The sequence below is a fragment of the Myxine glutinosa genome, chromosome 12, assembly GCF_964187855.1.
Source record: "Myxine glutinosa chromosome 12, kmMyxGlut1.1, whole genome shotgun sequence".
Taxonomy (NCBI): Eukaryota; Metazoa; Chordata; class Myxini; order Myxiniformes; family Myxinidae; genus Myxine; species Myxine glutinosa.
In genome coordinates, this window is record NC_136272.1 from 65,853,656 (window position 1) to 65,872,645 (window position 18,990).

Genomic DNA, 18,990 nt, shown 5'->3' on the forward strand with positions numbered 1-18,990 from the left:
GGACCAAACCATTTCATGTAAATAGAGGGGGGGGATTGTCACCGTACTCGCAAGCCGTTCGCTTTGGACCAAACCATTTCATGTAAATAGAGGGGGGGGGGATATAATTTTAGATATAGATATAGTACGGGCATGCCCTAGTTATTTACAAAAAGGCCTACCAGTCCCATTGGCTGTCTGTAATTTCTCTCTGGATGGCAAGATGAGGACAGATGAGGACCGCAAGGCATGAGGGCACAAAAAACAACACCTCTATATGTGCAATCCATGCTTTGCAAAAAAAACAAAAAACCGAAAAAAACAACTGCATCGCCGCATCAATTCTGGAACTTTGGTCTGACCAGAGACCAGCAATATATATTTTTCGGCCTCATGCCTTGGTGTTGGGGCGGGGATGTTTATTTTATTTGTTGGCATTAACATATTTTATTTGTTTCTCTGTTTGTTTACAGGATATCTCAGAACCTTCTGGACGGATTTGGACGAAATTTGGTAGACAGGTTGCGAGTGTGACACAGAAGAGTTGATTAGATTTTGGTGAAGATCTGGATCCGGATCTGGATCCAATAATTTTTTTCTGTGTTTCTTCACCATTAAGAGATAGTGATAAAACCAATATATTCCACGATATCTCAGGAAGTTGTGGACGGATTCGGACGAAGCTTGGTGGACCGGTTGGGTGTGTGACGAGGACAAATAGATTCGATTTTGGTGAAGATCTGAATATGGATTCGGATATGAGAATTATTTAATTTTTTTAAGTGGTTCTTCACCATTGGGAGATCGGGCCAAAAACGATTTATGGCATGATATCTCAAAAAGTTGTGGGCGAGTTATAACAAAACTTGGTGGTTGAGTTGGGTAAGTGACGAGAACAAGCCACTTCGATTTTGGTTCAGGTCCGGATCCAGATCTGGCCTATCAGTGAGATAGAATAGATAAACTTTTCAGCCTGGTGGAGGTATGCGCTCCACCGAGTCCCTGCCATTTTCGTTTTATTGTGGATTGAATGGCTCCATAAATAAATAAAAATGCCAGCAAGTGAGGCCTAAAACTGGAAAGCGGTTTATTCCTGGCAGGCATGTTGTTTGCTGAAACTTTATGATGCGGTTATTTGTGGTTAATGAGGTTATCTGCTGTCATCCCATTTACAAACTGAGAGCTTATAAGTAACCCAAAGCCCTTTGGTTGCTTAGTTAACGAGCCTTTTGGCTGTCCTTGAAAGAGGCAGGCGTGCTGGCGACATGTCTGCTCCTCTGATAAGGAAGGAGGAGGTCCCTGAATGCAAGGGGCAGGGAATGAGGATAAAAAGAGAATGCGCTTAGATAAAGAGTGAGAGGAAAACTCTTTTGTTTAACTTTAACCTTTCGAGCTGCTTTGGCACGTCGTGCTCTCTCGATTAGATTAAACCTTTAAAAATACAAGGTTTAACCAGCTTAACCACCTCGCACACATTCATTGTTTTTGATATTGTCACCTTGCATAGAATTGATAGTAAAGTTTAACCCTTTCCTTTACTTGTGATGTACAGAGCAATCGATCCACATAATGAAAGGGTTAAAATGATTATAACGGATAAGTTATGAGGCCGTCTTTTGGGATCAATGAGCATGAGAATTGAATTCCTATTGAAATGATATGCAAGTCTTATCGCCCAATTAGAGGCTCAACAATCATCCATCCAGAGATCAGGAGGTCTTTTGTCAAATATAACGTCCTTCACTGTTGAGACCAGGAACTACGTGCCGCACCGGCTATTTCCTGATGGATGCTCACCGACAGGATGTACCTGCCACACTCAACTCCATCTGTGATCCACGCAAGCAGATCTGGAGAGACCGCTGGGAAGATTGTAACTTAATGTAGCATAAACACTTCTGGTGATGCACAGGCCGACAAATGGATCCAGGTCCTCACTATCATCCCCCACAGGTTCGGCCAAACTGCAGTGTTACAGGTAAGAGATAATTACATTATATAGGGGGATGTTTGATGGGCGGGTGGGAGAGCCTGATCTCTGACCATCATTTTTTTATTCCATCCTGGTCACTCAACTATGGAAGTGCTACTGCTTCTCTTTCAGCAATGGCTGAAGGTCCGAAATGTCAAACAAGAGGTCGGAAACATCTCCCAGGATGTATCTCAGGCATTCAACACAGTATGGCCTCCTTTTCTGATAACAAAGCGTGTGATATAGAGTCAAACCGCACAACATGTGGTTATTGTGACGTAGCCCGGCCACTTTCATACCTTACTTTCTGACATCCTCAACTCATGCAATCAATGTGTTGCTTTCCAAGGAATCTTTCCTCTCATCTCACAGTGGAGGCCGTGGTGCCTGAAAGCAGCATTCTGGGCCCAGGCTTGTCCGTCGTATACGTAAACGACCTTTCTGATGCACCTGAAAACTCTTTTCCATTTTACAGGTAACTCTGTCTTGTGCACCTTTCTACCAACAGGCAGCCAACTGCTGTTTTTATCGCTACCAATACGGAATGGATTACCTGCTGGTCTGACAAATGGATTGTCGCTTTCAATCCTGGCAAATCTCAATCTTGCACTGCCACTCCAGAAGGATCGGCAAATTAACTCACCTGTCCATCTTCAGCCCACCCACCTATCCCTACCTAGTCAGCACGCAAACCTGGACTTCAAAGCCCACCACAGCCTGGGCATCATCCGTCGTTCCAAAACATCATACTGTCCTAACAGGGATGACTCCATTAACCTCTCTCTCTCTGTCAACATGGACCAACTTTAAACACCCATCCTAACTCTCTCTTCCTCATATCTCGTGATTTTAACTGTCCCCCTGCCAATTGGCTGGGTGTGAGTTGGCACCTCTTTGACCAGCCATGGCTGCAGTGAAGGAATTCTGTGACTCTCTGGACCTGACTCCATTTGGGAACTTACCGACCCAGATGTCTCCCAATGGCAAATCCTCCTTTCTGGACTTGGTAATGACCGACTTTCCTGCTAATGTCTCCTGCACCTCCTCTGCTCCAATTATTGGTTCAGCTGAAAAAGGACACATGGGGTAGACAAGATGGATATATATAAAAAAAATAACCACCTTTAGAGGCCATTTTTCCTTGCAAAGCGGGGGTTGGCCTTTTTCGGGAACCGTGGTTGTTGTTGTTTTTTGGTCCCCTTTTTGAAGCAATGTTTTACGGCCGGATGCCCTTCCTGACGCCAACCCTTTTTGCCGCCTTTAACGACAAACAGGGAATTACCAGTGAACTGGTACTCAATTAGCCGACCTCGGAAGGATGAACAGGCTGAGTCAACCCCCCTGGCGTTAATTCAGCGATCGACCGGGATTCGAACCCAGGATCCTAGGATCATAAGCCGGCACCCTAGCCGCTAGCCCGACACCCGACACTAGCCCGACACCAGCCCGACACCAAGATGGATACACAAGGAAATTCTCCGGAGGGATAAACTGGAAATTTGTAAAGAGGGCTTGGGTGGGGTTGAGGTGAAAACGAAGAGGGGGGGGGGGGGGGGGAGGGAGAGGGGTTTAACAAGGGTAGAAAAGATCATGGTTTTTGATTGGGAATGATCTGGGATGGTGGTAAACAGCTGTCTTGAAATCTTGAAGACCTGGAGGGAAGAATCTGATTGAAGAGGATGTGGAAGATGGTTCCACATGTGGGGAAAAAGGAGAAACAAATGAGTTGAGGTGAGCAATGATCCTCAATTTGGGTAGGTTTACCAGAAGGGGGTTGATGGTGGGCCATGTGAGCGCTGGGGGGACAAAGCACGGAAAGAGCAGAGGGTGCTAGACCAGAAAGGAACCGGTAAAAGACAAAGAGACCACCGACCTGTCTGCCATGGCAAAGTGATAGACCCATAGACTCAGCTTCATCACAGGAAATTCCAATGATCTTAATTTGAAAATTGCAAAAAAATATTTTCATTACAAAATTACCTGCTTTATAAATCGGGAAAAGACACATCATATCTATTTTGTAGGGTAGCAAGGGATAGATTAGCGTTGAGGTGGTCTGGGCGTTTGGGTTCCCCTTTAACAAGGAACCACCAGGTTTTAGAGGAGGGAGACAAGTTTGAAAGTTCAATCTTGAGGTTTGACTGAGGTTGTTTTCTTGCTCTCCTGAGAGTGGATACTCACCTGTTGCAGACTTTCTGGAATGCACTGAGATTACCTTCGGTCAGATTTGTCTTCCAGGAAGAGAAGGCGACTTGTTTCATAGCAACTGCATCACCACAGTAGTCAGTGCACCATGGGAGGGAAGAGGTGTCGGATAATTGAATACGAGATGGAATGATGTGATGAGAAGAGTGATATAAATGAATGTAGAAGGAAGTAGAGGACGGGGAAGACCGAGAAAGACTTGGCCAAAGATGGTGGAAGAAGAAATGCGGGCAAGGGGGTTAACAAGGGGAGATGCAGAAAATAGGGCAAAATGGACAACATTGTCATGGGGACCGCAAGGCTAACCCCTGCTCTAGCAGGGAAAATGGCCTTAAAATGCATGTTGTTGTTTGTTTTTATGGAATGAATCTGTGCATAAGAGAGAGAGAGAGCAAGGTTTCTGTGGAAAATTTCCCTGCTGCCACCACTACTCACGAACTTTGACCCCTATTAACTCCATCTAACCCAACCCTCGTTTTCTAAAGCAATGTCTCAGGTTCTTATTTGCAGATTTCCTGACCTCCTCTCTCCTCACTCCCTTGCTTTTGCATTCACCTGTTGCCCCATTGTCAGTAGATTGCCTCCTGCCTCCTCATTGGTAGATTGCCTCCTGCCTCCTCATTGATAGATTGCCTCCTGCCTGTTGAGACAAGCTGTTGACCCTATGCTCGACACTTAAAATAATTTCATTCTTTTCAATTGGTTACTGAAGTCGTTTGAAAGCCAAATTTGGCCAACTGCAACTGCGGAGAGGATGCGTGCTGGTTGTCGAGCGGCGTTCCACACGGCTACGCTCTCAAAGATCAGCGTCACATGCGCTGCTTTTCGCAGAGGGCAGCAAAAATAGAAACAATTTTGGGCAGTTGGTATGAGGGGGGTTGAGCAGTTGGGGCGCGGGGGCGTGTGGGTGCCAAATTGGAGATTTAGAGCCACACAAGGCTTTCATTATACCCTCACGTGGAGATTTTCTTAGCCGGGTACAGCGGGGTTTCGTGGCCACGGTTTTTCAAATTAAGGTTTCACGTTTGTATCCAAGGATAGGCGTCGCATTTTACGCTTCTAAAGCGGCCCGTGTGACCCGCCTGTGTTTGGCCGGCTTTAACCACGGCACACTGTTTATAGATTTACCGAAGAAGGAATTCGATGTGTAACCAATAAGGGGAGTTTTCCGTACAGGAATGTTGATAATGAAGGCACCCGAGTGCGTTGCCTGTCCAGTGAAACACGCCTTATATATTCGGATTTATTTGTTTATTTGAGTTTCTGCCTCGTGATGCAGAGGCCACAGGCCTAAATCCCATGTGAGTGGCCAAATGCATGTTGCATGTGAAGCAATGTAGAAACTACAATTTTGTCTTTTGTGTCTTCGGGTATTTGCCTTTCAGGTGACATAAGGTCATCTATAAGCTTTCAACCTTCGTGAAAATACACGGCACTTGTGAGATATCTTGCTCTGTTTTTTTTTTTTTTTAAGATTTGAGGAACTACTCAAACGTTTCTCAGTCGAGTCAAACGGATGACTACACTTCGGTACCACAAGCATTGTTTACTCAAACACAGCGAGGTACATCGCCAGCCAGCCCACCTACACCTCTCTCTGCTCCGAGCTTCACTTTGGGCCCAGACAGGTAATCCCTATAAATGCATCCATCGCTAAAGCAAAGGCGGCAATATCGGATTTGTAATGGATTTGCCAGATTTCCGCCATTTGTTGGATTTTTCTGCTTCGTTTTGCTCATGGCTTGTTCTGTGACGTATTATTTAAAATGTCTTGTTTTATTACCCTTGCCAGAGAGAGGCTATTGCGTTTGAGTCCATTTGTTTGTCTGTCTGTCTGTCTGTTTGTCCACACAGAATAAATATGATTTTCTCTGCAACCGCTGCTCCGATTGACAGGAAATTTTCACTATTGGTGCACCTCCACCTGTAGAATATTTTAATGATAATTATGTAGTCATAGGTCACGTGGAAATCATGTCATGATTCATAGGTCACGTGGCGTGGCATCATTCATACGTCATAGGTCACGTCATGGTCACGTGGCGCCATCTTGGAAAAACCGAAAAACTTTGCACCTCTATATCTCTGAAAGTGCTGAATAGAAAAAATTGAGACATGGCTTATTGTAAAGAACTCTCCATGGGGAATAACATTTGTTAAATGATGATGTCATAGGTGCCTCCATTGTGACGTCATAATTCGACAAGTACAAAACTTCATTCGATCAAGATGAAATTTCTTGAGCATCATCTCGGGATAAATTTGTGGAGAAAAAAAAAGATGTCATCGGTCACGTGGTTCGGCCACCATATTTGTTTTAACACAAAAGCCTTAAAAACCACTGAAAACACTACCTGGCGAGGGTCTGCAATCTGATTGCTCTTTGGAGTTTTTGATGTTTTTCTTTCTGCCAAGGGCATGATGAATATAAACTGGTGCTGTTGAGGGCTTGTTTCATGTAGATTTAAAAAATATAGAAGGGGCAGTCAATAAGTAACCTTAAAATATTTTTCACAACTTGTTTATTGCATGTACGTGTGTAACTGTTATTTTTCAACATAATCTCCATTGCGTTCAATGCATTGTTTCCAGCGCTTCACTAAGGCCTGGATTCCTGTAGAAAAAAAAAAAAATTGGCTGCTTGTGTAGCCATTCGTGCATCGCCTCTTGGACCTCTTCGTGGGATCGGAAAGTGGTTCCATCAAACGCCTCTAAGTGGCCCAAAGATGTGGTAATCCAAAGGGGCAAAAACTGGCGAGTAGGATGGATGAGGAAGACACTCAAAATGCAGGTCCTCGATTTTTGCAGTTGTAGCGTGGGCAGTATGGGGCCGAGCATTGTCATGCTGCAGCAAAACACCGGTAGTGAGTAGTCCACAACGTTTTGATCTGATTGCTGGTTTCAGATGATTTTTAAGGAGGTCGCAGTATGATGCACTGGTGACTGTGGTCCCTCTGGGCATGTAATGCTCTACAAGTGGGCCTCGGCTATCCCAGAAGAGTCAGCATCACTTTTCCAGTGGACGGCTGTGTGTGGAATTTTTTAGGCTTTGGTGAAGTTGAATGGCGCTGCTCTTTGCTTGCCTTCTTCGTTTCTGGCTGAAAGTATTGGACCAAGCTTTCATCCCCAGTCACTATGCGCTGTAAGAAAGCGTTGCCTTCTGTTTCATAACGTCGCAGAAGTTCTTCACATGCGTCCATTCGCAGTTCTTTCAGTTCGGGTGTGAGTTGTCTAGGCAACCACCTTGCAGACACTTTACGAAACCCCAGCACATTGTGAATGATATGGTGTGCTGAAGCATGGCTAATGTTCAATTCGGACACCACTTCATCCAGCGTAATGCGACGGTTTTCTCTTAGCACGCGCTCAACTCCTGCAACCATTTCTGGTGTGTCGGCTGTGTGAGGCCGGCCCGAGTGAGCAGCGTCTGCCACACTGGATACTCCACTTTTAAACTTCCTGTCCCAGTCATACACCTGCTTGAACGATAAACATGCATCACCATATTGCATCTTCATTCTGCGATATATTTCACTGGGATTCACACCCTCACTTCCCAAGAAACGGATGTCAGAACGTTGCTCCTCCATGGTTCATGCTTCTAAGGGAGCCACCATCTTGGATCTGCTCTACTGATGTCATACACTCAATGTTGCCAGATCTAAAACAGGCAAAACATGACTCTTACCCATACATATAACATATGTCGTCTACAACTACACACATTACATTCTCGAATTTATATCACCATTTTAATGTTACTTATTGACTGGCCCTCGTATATAAATAAAATGTAATCATTTTTTCACTTTGATTTGTTTTATTACCTGTGCCACCGAAGGTAGGAGGTTATGTTTTCACCACTGTCTGTCTGTTTGTCTGTGAGCAAGATATCTCAAAAAGTTGTTGACGAATTCGGACAAAACGTGGTGGAGAGGTAGCGTATGTGACAAGGAAGAAATGAGTAGATTTTGGTGAAGATCTGGATCTGAAATGTTTTTTTGTTTTTTTTAAGTGATTCTTCGCCATAGAGTGATAGGGCCAAAAACGAAATGTAGCATGATATCACGAAAGGTTGTGGACGAATTATGACTAAACTTGGTGGATGAGTTAGGCATGTGACAAGAACAAGCCGATTAGATTCTGGTTCAGGTCCAAATCCAGATCCGGCCTATCGGTGTGATACAAAACATAAACTGTTCAGCCTGGCGGGGGTATGAGCTCTACCTAACCCTACCCTAACAACTCATATTCTGCTTACATACAAATAGACAAAAAAAACAGAAACAGGCAGGTGTGAAAACATCACCTCAGTCTACCTTCGGTGGTGGAGGTAAAAATAGCTTATCCAAGCTTGGCCAACTTTATTGAAATGCCATTTTGTTAACCAACAAACTCACCATTGATTATACAATCAATGTTGGTTAAACCTTCTTCTTTGTGCATTTTGACAAAGGAAACGTGCTGATGTTTTAAGTATCATGTCTTCTTTATCTTTTACAGGAGCCAAATGGCGTCGGGACATCCATCATTGTCTCCCGATCATCAGATGGGTAACCCATTGTCCATCTCCTCCTTTGGTGCGAGTGGCTTCATGGTGAGCCACAAGTCATCTTCTGCTAGTTCAGACGGCCTCAGCGGCCTGTCTCCGCCAGCTGGCAGTGGGCAATGCGGAGCAGGCGCTCTACCTCAGGCTCCACAAGGGCCTGAACCCTCTTTGGGAGGTCCTTTGGCCGAACGCTACCGGGACAGTCCCTGGATGAACCGCCACCTTACCGGTATTGTCGGCACACCTTCTCTGAGCCCACTTGCCCAGCGAAGGGTGGCACAGAATGGAAGCGGTGTTTCTGTCGGTTCTTTGGCCTCGGTTAGAGACATGCAAACAAAACCCTACCTTCCCACTTCCACGCCTGTACACGTTCAAATGGCAGAGCACCACCATGGTGAGTCGACTCCTCCTTTCAACAGGGGTGACGGTCGAGGCTCACCGGTGATTAATGAAGGGTTTATAGCACCTTGTGGTTCGGTTGGTGAGGTCCGGTTCACACAGGCCAGTTATAGTATGGCACTCTCCAATGGACAAATCTCGTCACCTTTTGTCAACCCCATCTACATTTTCTCATCTACATTTGCAAACCAGAACAGTGTTTCGTCATTGTCAGGTGGTGAGTATTTAAGTATTTGGAAATTAAATTATAACATCCGATCAGCTGTGCTGGCCTTTGGTGTCTTGGACGTCTTTTTCTGTAGCCACTGATTCAATGATTTATTGTTAAAATGATCGATCTGTTTTTAGTGTGTAGGAGAAACTGGGATGCATTTGGAACTTCTACCCTAGCATATTTCCTTGGCCAATGATATGAAGTCGCCTCGTGTTGGCAATTTGACTGGGAAGTCCAACTGTACACGTACAATATCCCGGGCTCAAGGTCACTACCTGCACATGCACCTTTAATTAGTGGCACGCTTCTTCTCAGCATTGGCCTTTTTGTGGACAGTAAACCACAATTCCAATAATCTGAAGCCGAAAGAAACTGCTTCCAATAATCTAATCAAAATGTGCTGTGAATTTGTTTGTTGTGAATTTGTTTGTTGTGAATTTGTTTGTTGTGAATTTGTTTGTTGTGAATTTGTTTGTTGTGAATTTGTTTGTTGTGAATTTGTTTGTTGTGAATTTGTTTGTTGCTAATTTGTTTGTTGTGAACTTGTTTGTTGTGAATTTGTTTGTTGTGAATTTGTTTGTTGTGAACTTGTTTGTTGTGAATTTGTTTGTTGCTAATTTGTTTGTTGTGAACTTGTTTGTTATGAATTTGTTTGTTGGGAATTTGTTTGTTGTGAATTTGTTTGTTGCTAATTTGTTTCTGGTGAATTTGTTTGTTGTGAATTTGTTTGTTGTGAATTTGTTTGTTGCTAATTTGTTTGTTGTGAACTTGTTTGTTGTGATCTTGTTTGTTGTGAATTTGTATGTTGTGAATTTGTTTGTTGTGAATTTGTTTGTTGTGAATTTGTTTGTTGTGAATTTGTTTGTTGTGAATTTGTTTGTTGTGAACTTGTTTGTTGTGAACTTGCTTTTTGTGAATTTGTTTGTTGTGAACTTGTTTGTTGTGAACTTGTTTGTTGTGAACTTGTTTGTTGTGAACTTGTTTGTTGTGAACTTGTTTGTTGTGAACTTGTTTGTTGTGAACTTGTTTGTTGTGAACTTGTTTGTTGTGAACTTGTTTGTTGTGAACTTGTATGTTGTGAATTTGTTTGGGTTTGTTTCTGAACCTGTGCTTGGAGCGAGACCTGGAGCTTGGGCCGTAAAAACATCAATGCATTTTCAAGATGCATCGGATTTATATTCAAATATTTTACAAGACAGTCAGAGGAGGACTGAAAACAGGTGAACATGGGATGTACAGGGATGTGTAACCCCTGGCCAACCATGAAGGAGGACTCACACACACTTTCTGTGTAGTTTCCAGCTGACAGAAATGTTTGGCATGTCATAAGTTTTATTTATTTCCGTTCTTGTCCCAGATTGCTGGCGTTGCATCTGCATCACAATTATTTATTTTACTTTTATTCATTTAAAAATAATGGGATCGGGTCGAGGGCGTTGCGATTTAGTTAGGTCGAATCACTCAGAAGTCTCCTCTCTTCACCTTTGATCGAAGAAATAAAATATTCATCATGTATAATTTTATGGATATTTTGCTTGACTAGAGAATTCAGTATTTTATATATTTAAATGTGTTCAGTCTGGTGTTGGCTTAGCAGTTAGGGTGCCGTCTTGGGATCTTAGGATCCTGAGTTCAAATCCCAGTAAATTGCTGAATTAACACCAGGGTGGTTGACTCAGCCTGTCATCCTTCCGAGGTCGGCAAATTGAGTACCAGCTTGCTGGGATGAATGATCACGGTGTGTACCCCAATTTAGAATAGGTACACCGTATCCCTGCGCATCGTAAGAGGCGACAAAGGGTTGGCGTCAGGAAGGGCATCTGGCCATAAAAACATTGTTTCAAACAGGGAACCATGATTGTCATGGGGCCCGCAAGGCTAACCCCCGCTCTAGCGGGGAAAAATGGCCTTAAAACGATCATTGATTTATTTCATATTCATATATTTAAATGTGTGACTGCCATTGTTCCTTTGAAAGTCGTTGCATGTTTGCATTTACCATCCTAACTTTACTGTACCTTCCCATGTGTGTGACAGACACGGGCCCAGAAACTCATGACAACGCAAAATTTGTACAAGATACATCCAAGTATTGGTACAAACCAGACATGTCACGTGATCAAGGTTTGTGCTACTGCTGATACTTTGTGAAAAACACACAAAACACATGAGGATTACAAGGGTGGGGCATTGGAGGGGTTAAAAAGGTTGTCATGGAAACTAAGGATGTTATCACTTGATATGAAGAGCTACTGAAATCATTTGTGTATTTGTTGTTTCCGTTCCCTGAATGACTGAGTTTGGATGAGATTTCTACCATTTTTAGCTCACCTGCAACAACAATAGTTCAGGGGAGGTATTATCATCGTGTGGATGTCCGTTAGTCAGGCTGTATGTACACACCCGGAACTTCTCTGAAACTACACACACAATTTCTATGAAACTTGACCACAACCTTCATCACCTCTGATGGACTCATGGCTTGACTCCCCAAAATAGGAATTTGCTTTCTTCTCTAAAACTACACCCACAATTCCGATGAAACTCGACCACAACATTCATCACCCGTGATGTACTAAAGTTTTTTCACGGCATTAAAACTCAAGGGTTAGCCCCCCAAAATAGGTATTTACTTGCTTCTCCGTCACGTATTTTGTGGATCATCCACACCAACCAGTGGTTTAGTTCCCTGGTTCGACCAGGTGAGCCCAAGGCATTTCCCCTATTTTTAACTCAACTGGACTATGTCCAGCTGAGTTTTTGTCGACACCCAGTGTCCGTCGTCCGTCTGTCTGTCGTCTGTAAACAATTCGACGTCTACGCTCTAAAGGTCACAAATATTGATTAAGTTTGATGAAACTTGTTATGCAGCATCTTTAAGACAAACTAGTTTGGGATTGCATTTGGGCGTTGTACGCCCAAAAATGAGCGCGGCAGGGCGGCCATATTGAAAAATCAATTTTTGTCATATATATTTTAGCACATATAAACTATATAGTTTGTGGTTCTATTATGTATATTCTAACCATATTGATATAGACCAGTTGAGTTCAGGTTCCCTGGAACCTCTAGTTATTTCGTGTCGAGGCTCGTGGAAGAGCTAGTGGTAATAATAATTTGATTTCCTTTACAAGTAACTTCAATGCAAGAGGAAGCCATTAGGCTCATCAAACCTGCACAATGGCTGCCAACATATGGTTTATAAATACTAACATTTAAAAATGCTGAATGTCAATCAGGACGCAGCACGTACCATTTTTACTCTTTTGTATGACTGGGCCACGATTCGAATCACCAACCTCCCAGACTCGGAGGACCAGATGCTCCAACGTTAATTATGCCACCAATTCTGTTTTAAGTTACTAATAGCAGGAAACCTATTTGAAGTGTAAAAATCTGTAACAGTGTTTATTAAAGTGCCATCAATCGGAATAATTTCCATATTCGTTGTCTGAGAAGGTTATGGTAATGAAAATAATTTTAAAAAACTAGAAATCATCTGAAAATGCAAAGCCTGTGCTCATCCGTTTGAATTCAGACGTCTCCTTGTTCTTCTTCCGTATGCTAAACCTGACAAAAACATTTTGAAAAAAAAAATACAAAATGAAAATTGACGATTTTATGCAACCTTGATGACCTTTGAGCCTTTAATCTAAAAACAAAAAATCAGCTTCTAGCTTTTGACTGGTGAACCAATTCCTTGACTCAATATGCAAATTCTTAACATTTCAGGTAAATCGGGTGGAAATTGGCAGTTTTAAGCAACTTTAACCTTTAGATCAAAAAAAACAAAACAATTGGCTTCTAGCGTTTGACTGGTGAACCAATTCCGTGACTCAATATGCAAATTCTTAACATTTCAGGTCATTCAGATGAAAATTGATGATTTTATGCAACCTTGACCTTTGACCTTTTGACCAAATTTTTCATTTTTCTTCTCCATGTTCCCATATAAAGCTTTAATGAAAATTTGATGACAAAACTCAAATGGTAAATTGGAATTTCAGGTCTATTGGATGAAAAGTGATGATTTTAGGTGACACTGACCTTTGACCTTTTAAATCCACTCTTCACTTACATGTATATTGTAATCAAGTCCTTTTATTTATTTTGATCTATCATGTTTTACTTGTTTGATAAAATATGTCCATATCTAAAACGGCACTTGGTAGAGCGCTTACCTCCACCAGTCTGAACAATTTGTTTTGTATCCACTGATAGGCCGGATCTGGATTCGGACCTGAACCAAAATCTAATCGGCTTCTTCTTGTCACCTGACCAACTCATCCACCAAGTTTATTCAGAACTTGTCCATAACTTTTTGAAATATCATGTTATGTATAGTTTCTACTCAATGGTGAAGAATCACTTAAAAATTGTCATATTTGGATGTGGCTTCGGATCTTCACCAAAATCTGATCATTTCGTCCTTGTCACACACCCAACCTGTCCACCAAATTTTGTCCAAATAATTGCACAACTTTTTGAGATATCATTTTCACAACAAACATAGATATCCGATAGAAGATATCCGACAAACAAACAGACAGGGGTGAAAACAACCTGCACCCACCTTCAATGGCGGAGGTAATAACTAGCTTTGAAAGCAAGTGGGCCAGGGATGCCAATAACAGACATTTTCAACCCAAGTCCAGACATCAGGATCAACTCACCTAGCCGGCGGCACCAGCTATCATTCATCCAGTCTAGAATCACCCGTTCCAGCTAATAATTGGGCTTATTAGCCACCAAAGAATCCATTGCTTATGCACCTTAACCATGAGATGTAAAGTGAAGTACCTGATGTGTTTACCAGTGCACAATTACCGTAACTTTCTAGAGGCCTTTAGACCTTTTTGGACAAATGCTCATCAGCTGGAATTTTGTTTTCTCCCCTTAATCACCATTTTGTTCATTTACTGCCTCCGATGGGCCTGAGGTAATGTCATGGGGAATGTCAATGTTGGCTTAGATGAACAAGTGGGTTTTAGATTTCAATATAGATTGTCGTCAAAATGTTGCTATCTTTTCCTCTTAGCAATCGCACTCCTAAAAGACCGCCATCCTGGATCGTTCATCATCAGAAACAGCTATTCCTTCCGCGAGGCTTACGGCCTTGCCATGAAAGTCGCTGCACCTCCACCGAGCGTAGTACAATTAAACAAGAAAGGTGAGAATGCGTTCTAAGCATGGTAAATATCCACGGTAATATGGATTACTCTATCCCTCCCTCTCTCATGCACAATCAATATTTGGCTTTATGGAAGTTTCTATGTAAGTTTTCTTTCTCTGAGAGATTGCTGGATTTGGGACTTGGATCTGCAGCTTAGAACCCAGTCCTTTTTTTTTGTAATTATTTTATAGTTTAAATATTTAACTCTCCCCTGAACGACCTTCTCAGGAGATTTGTCCAACGAGCTGGTACGACATTTCCTCATCGAATCGTCTCCCAAGGGGGTCCGCCTCAAGGGTTGTCTCAATGAACCCATCTTCGGTACGTGCGGTAGTCACAGCATCCACCGATGCCAGTTGTCACGTATGTACTTGTTGTGTTCGTGGTGGTAATGGTAATTGTGATCAGCAGGTTTGTTATTGATAGGTGTCGTGATGCAGTGATGCAATAAGGCCAAAGGTTTTGTGTCATGATAGTTGTGCATGATTCGCAAAGATAAAAAAAAAAAAAAGGGAAATAAACAACAAGTAAGAGGGTGGGGAGGGGGAGTGTTATGGGGGTATAAAGGATCACAGGCAGGGATGAGGGATGAGAGATGATGTGAGAATGTGGTACACCACTTGCTTAAAGCTCTTCAGGGAAGAGTGCAATTGAAGGCATTTCCCCAAACAGGAGAAAAGATGAATGAAAGTACGTAGAAACCCTGAATTTTTGGCCATTTAACCAGGAGAGGATTATTAGAAAAATGCTTACTTCCTGGATGAGCGGAGGTTCAAAAGGCTGAGAGCAGAGGGAACTGGAGGAGAGGAGGTGAAAAAAAAACAGACCACTGACCTGTCTGCAATGTGGGACCAACAGGCCTTATGCTTCGGCCTCTTTGCAGGAGATGTCCATCCTGCAGTTGGCTTTTGATCCCAGATTTGTTACAAGGTTGGCCCAGGCGAGGTCAGGCCTGATGGTGAGTGAGGCCTAGAAGTTCCCAAGACTTAACCTCTTCCAGTGGCTGATCATACATGGAAATAGATATGTGTATCTGCTTGATGATCCTTAGGCAGTGATAGAGTAAGACTGAGATTTTCCAGGATTGAAGAACATGCTCCATTTATCAGACCAGAGGAATTCTCGATTGGCTGATGGTGAGTGAGGCCTAGAAGTTCCCAAGACTTAACCTCTTCCAGTGGCTGATCATACATGGAAATAGATATGTGTATCTGCTTGATGATCCTTAGGCAGTGATAGAGTAAGACTGAGATTTTCCAGGATTGAAGAACATGCTCCATTTATCAGACCAGAGGAATTCTCGATTGGCAGAGAGTATCGCAGCGGCCATCTTCCTGTCAGTGGAATGGGGCACTGCAAGACGCAATGTGCATAAAGTAAGAGTTGGTTATCTCGAGCATTGAGAGGTCGTTTATGTAGCTTCTTCAGTCTGATAGCTTTCCGCAGTGCCACACATTTAGTTGGACCTTTTCACCCACTTCAAATTATGAAATCGTTGGGTAAGCTCTGGCAGCGATCAAAAGGGGGGGCTACACCTTAGGTTGTTCCTTGGCAATATATTCCGCGTGCCAACCCCTCTGTGTTCTTGACCACACGTGCAATGACCTCTGATGATGTGGGATGATGCATGTTTTGTGCGATGCCGAATGCTGGGAGTGATAATTTTTCGTAAAACGGTCCAACCCTGTCCCGACAAATAGACGTGCATTTTGAATTTGCTGTTTGAGGGATTTCATCCAAATGTGGCGAGAATTGCAGGAACCATGGAGTTCGTCTTTAAAAGTATTTTTCAATTATTTGAACTGACAGTTTGGAGAACACAGCCCAGACACTGGCTTTTGTGGGGATGGGTGTGCAATAGCAGATTCTACTTCAGTTACAAATAGTCAGGCAGCTTAGCAGCATATTTATCGAAAATGGGGAACGGCTTGACAAAAGCGCCATTTTTATTTTGGTGGTCCATTAGACCATATACAATAGATTTAGGACCGGAGGCAAGAAATATACAGTGTTCCTCACCTTTTTATTGGACAAAAATCAAGGACAAAAACCAATTATGTATATATTTTCAACAAGGAGGCTAACTTTTATTTAATTACATGCAGTGTTATTTGTAAAACGTATGCATGCCTGCATAATAAATCTTATGCTTCCATGTAATAATAATTAGTAATATAATACCGAGTGTTTCTACAAATGTGTTATACTTGTGACTCGCGCACCTCTCATATATCTAACAGTAATGACAATATAGCTTTAGCACAGACATGTTGTTCAAGGTAATTTGTCCAGCAATTTATGTATTTACGATTTTAGTACGATTTACGATTTACGATTTACGAATTTATGTATTTTTTTATATATTTTTTTCCAATAGCTGATGATTTATTTGCATGAATGTATTGCTCGATATTATGCTGTGCGAGTCGTATTTGCGCAAAAGTCAAACTGTATATGTCTTGCCTCCGGTCCTACTTTTATTGCATATGGTCCAATGAACCACTAAAATAAAAATGATACTTTTGTAAAGTCGTTCCCCCAAAAATTGCTAAGCTGCCTAACTAAAACGGCAGTTTAAAGTTTTATTCAACTTCACCATCTTACTATTATTCACCAAATGTCTGTATGTCGTTCGAAGGTACCGCAAAAACGGCTCAACCGATCGCAACAATATTTTGGGTGGGTATTCCTGGGACACCTGGGAGTAAAATAAGCCATATTGTTTTTCAATTTTCCAGTTTTTCCAAACACGATGGAATAATATTTACCGATATGAACAGTGATGTGGCTTTTATTGAAATTCTACAAATACCGTTTAGATTTTGATGACAATTATGAACCTGCCGCGAATCCGGAAGTGGACAGATGACTGCAATGCGCGGGTTTGATAATATCCAAATACAACCGTCATTCAATGGTAATGTTAAATTGTTAAACGTTAATCGTGTTAATCGTTTTGTTAAAGTATCAATTGATGATTGAATTGAGTGAATACAATTACGATTTTGAATTCGTAATTGTATTCACCCAACCGTACGGAACTTCACATCAGGATTTAAATATTTGTTTATGTCACGAATGTTGTTAAAAGTTTATTTTTTACATTAATGTTATTTCATTTGTGATTGGAGTTATGCTGTTTGGAATGAAAAAAGAGATATCGAGTTCAAGTAAATGACGACATGCCGTGATGGTTTCTACGTTCTAAACGTGAATTCGCGAATCGCCATATGCAGATTCGCCATTGACTGGGTATGGAACAAACGTACCCGTTTGTTTGCCAAAGGGTACGTTTTTTATGGAAGTCCTTCACGAACTTGCTGTCCATGTGTGACATGCGACTTAAGGTGCCACAGAAATGTGGAATTTATTGGTGTCATGCTTTAGCATTCGCCATTTCTGCATTGTCCGTTTGCTTCTGGCCTCCCACCCTTTGCACGGGTACCTCGCTAGTGGATACAATTCCACAACGAGAAGCAAGAAATCTGCCAACTTAGATATTCTACCATTTTGAGTTATGACAAAAGAATGTAAACAAGCAGAAATGTGTGTTATTTTCGTTATAATTTAATAAATACATTGTGACTCCTCGACCAAACACAGATTTGATGTGAGTAAGTATTTAAAGCTGGTACTTTGTTTGGACGTCACTGAAATGCTTTTCAAGGCAAACTGGACATGGAGTGGTGTTTTGTGATGGTGAAATGTTTGTGTTCCTTAGGGAGTTTAACCGCATTGGTTTATCAACACTCCATAACTCCACTCGCCCTGCCCTGCAAGCTCATCATCCCCGATCGAGGTATGAGATTGAGAACCGCTTATCGATTCTTAGAACGGCCTGCACCGCGCATCCCATGCTCGATCGATCGGTCGGTTGGTTTGATGAAAGTGAAACTTGCAGTTTTATGACTTTTTTCCCCACTGTGCAGAAGACCCTAAATGGAAGTGATTTGGCAAATTAATTATTTAGTTGAGTGGTGGGAACCAAGGAATTATCCAGGTTTCATTTGGAACCAACCAAAGAAGGCCTGGCTGTTAACCTATTTTGGCCTATGATGCTTTTTCATTGAATATGAATGATAAAAGCAGCAAAGAGAACAGAGTGCATCAGGTGCAAAATGCTTCCCAGCTCTCTAATCTAATTTTTGTTGAAACAATATGATAAACTAGCAGAAGTACCCGGCATTGCTGGGCGGGGGAGGGGAGGGGGAGGGGGAAGGGGAGGGGAGGGGGAAGGGGAGGGGAACGGGGGGGGAGGGTAGGAGAGGGGGGGGGGGAGAAGCGGAGGAGGGGGGAGGGGGGAGGGGGAGGGGGAGGGGGAGGGGGGATGGGGAGGGGGAGGGGGAGGGGGGATGGGGAGGGGGAGGGGGAAGGGGGCGGGGGGAAAGGGAGGGGAGGAGAGAAGGGGAGGGGAGGGATATAGATGGTTACTGGCAATTCATCACATCCACAAATGACGTAATCCACACAATTTATACACAATAGGGGAGGAGGAATCC

The 18,990-nt window shown here is 42.6% G+C and overlaps 1 protein-coding gene across 14 annotated transcripts in view; it reads left to right on the plus strand.

The window, feature by feature from the left end:
- The window catches only part of LOC137437491 (tensin-3-like), a 376,468-nt gene that overhangs the window by 331,578 nt on the left and 25,900 nt on the right, over positions 1 to 18,990 (plus strand). For 11 of the 14 annotated variants that reach the window (XM_078766918.1, XM_078766921.1, XM_078766912.1 and 8 more), the window contains 6 exons: positions 5,631 to 5,784; positions 8,660 to 9,321; positions 11,356 to 11,442; positions 14,357 to 14,488; positions 14,720 to 14,812; positions 18,213 to 18,290. In XM_078766918.1, the coding sequence (XP_078623044.1) occupies positions 5,631 to 5,784; positions 8,660 to 9,321; positions 11,356 to 11,442; positions 14,357 to 14,488; positions 14,720 to 14,812; positions 18,213 to 18,290 (1,206 nt within the window). The remainder of the gene's footprint in view (positions 1 to 5,630; positions 5,785 to 8,659; positions 9,322 to 11,355; positions 11,443 to 14,356; positions 14,489 to 14,719; positions 14,813 to 18,212; positions 18,291 to 18,990) is intronic. The other 3 variants (XM_078766915.1, XM_078766917.1, XM_078766922.1) reach the window with 1 other exon arrangement.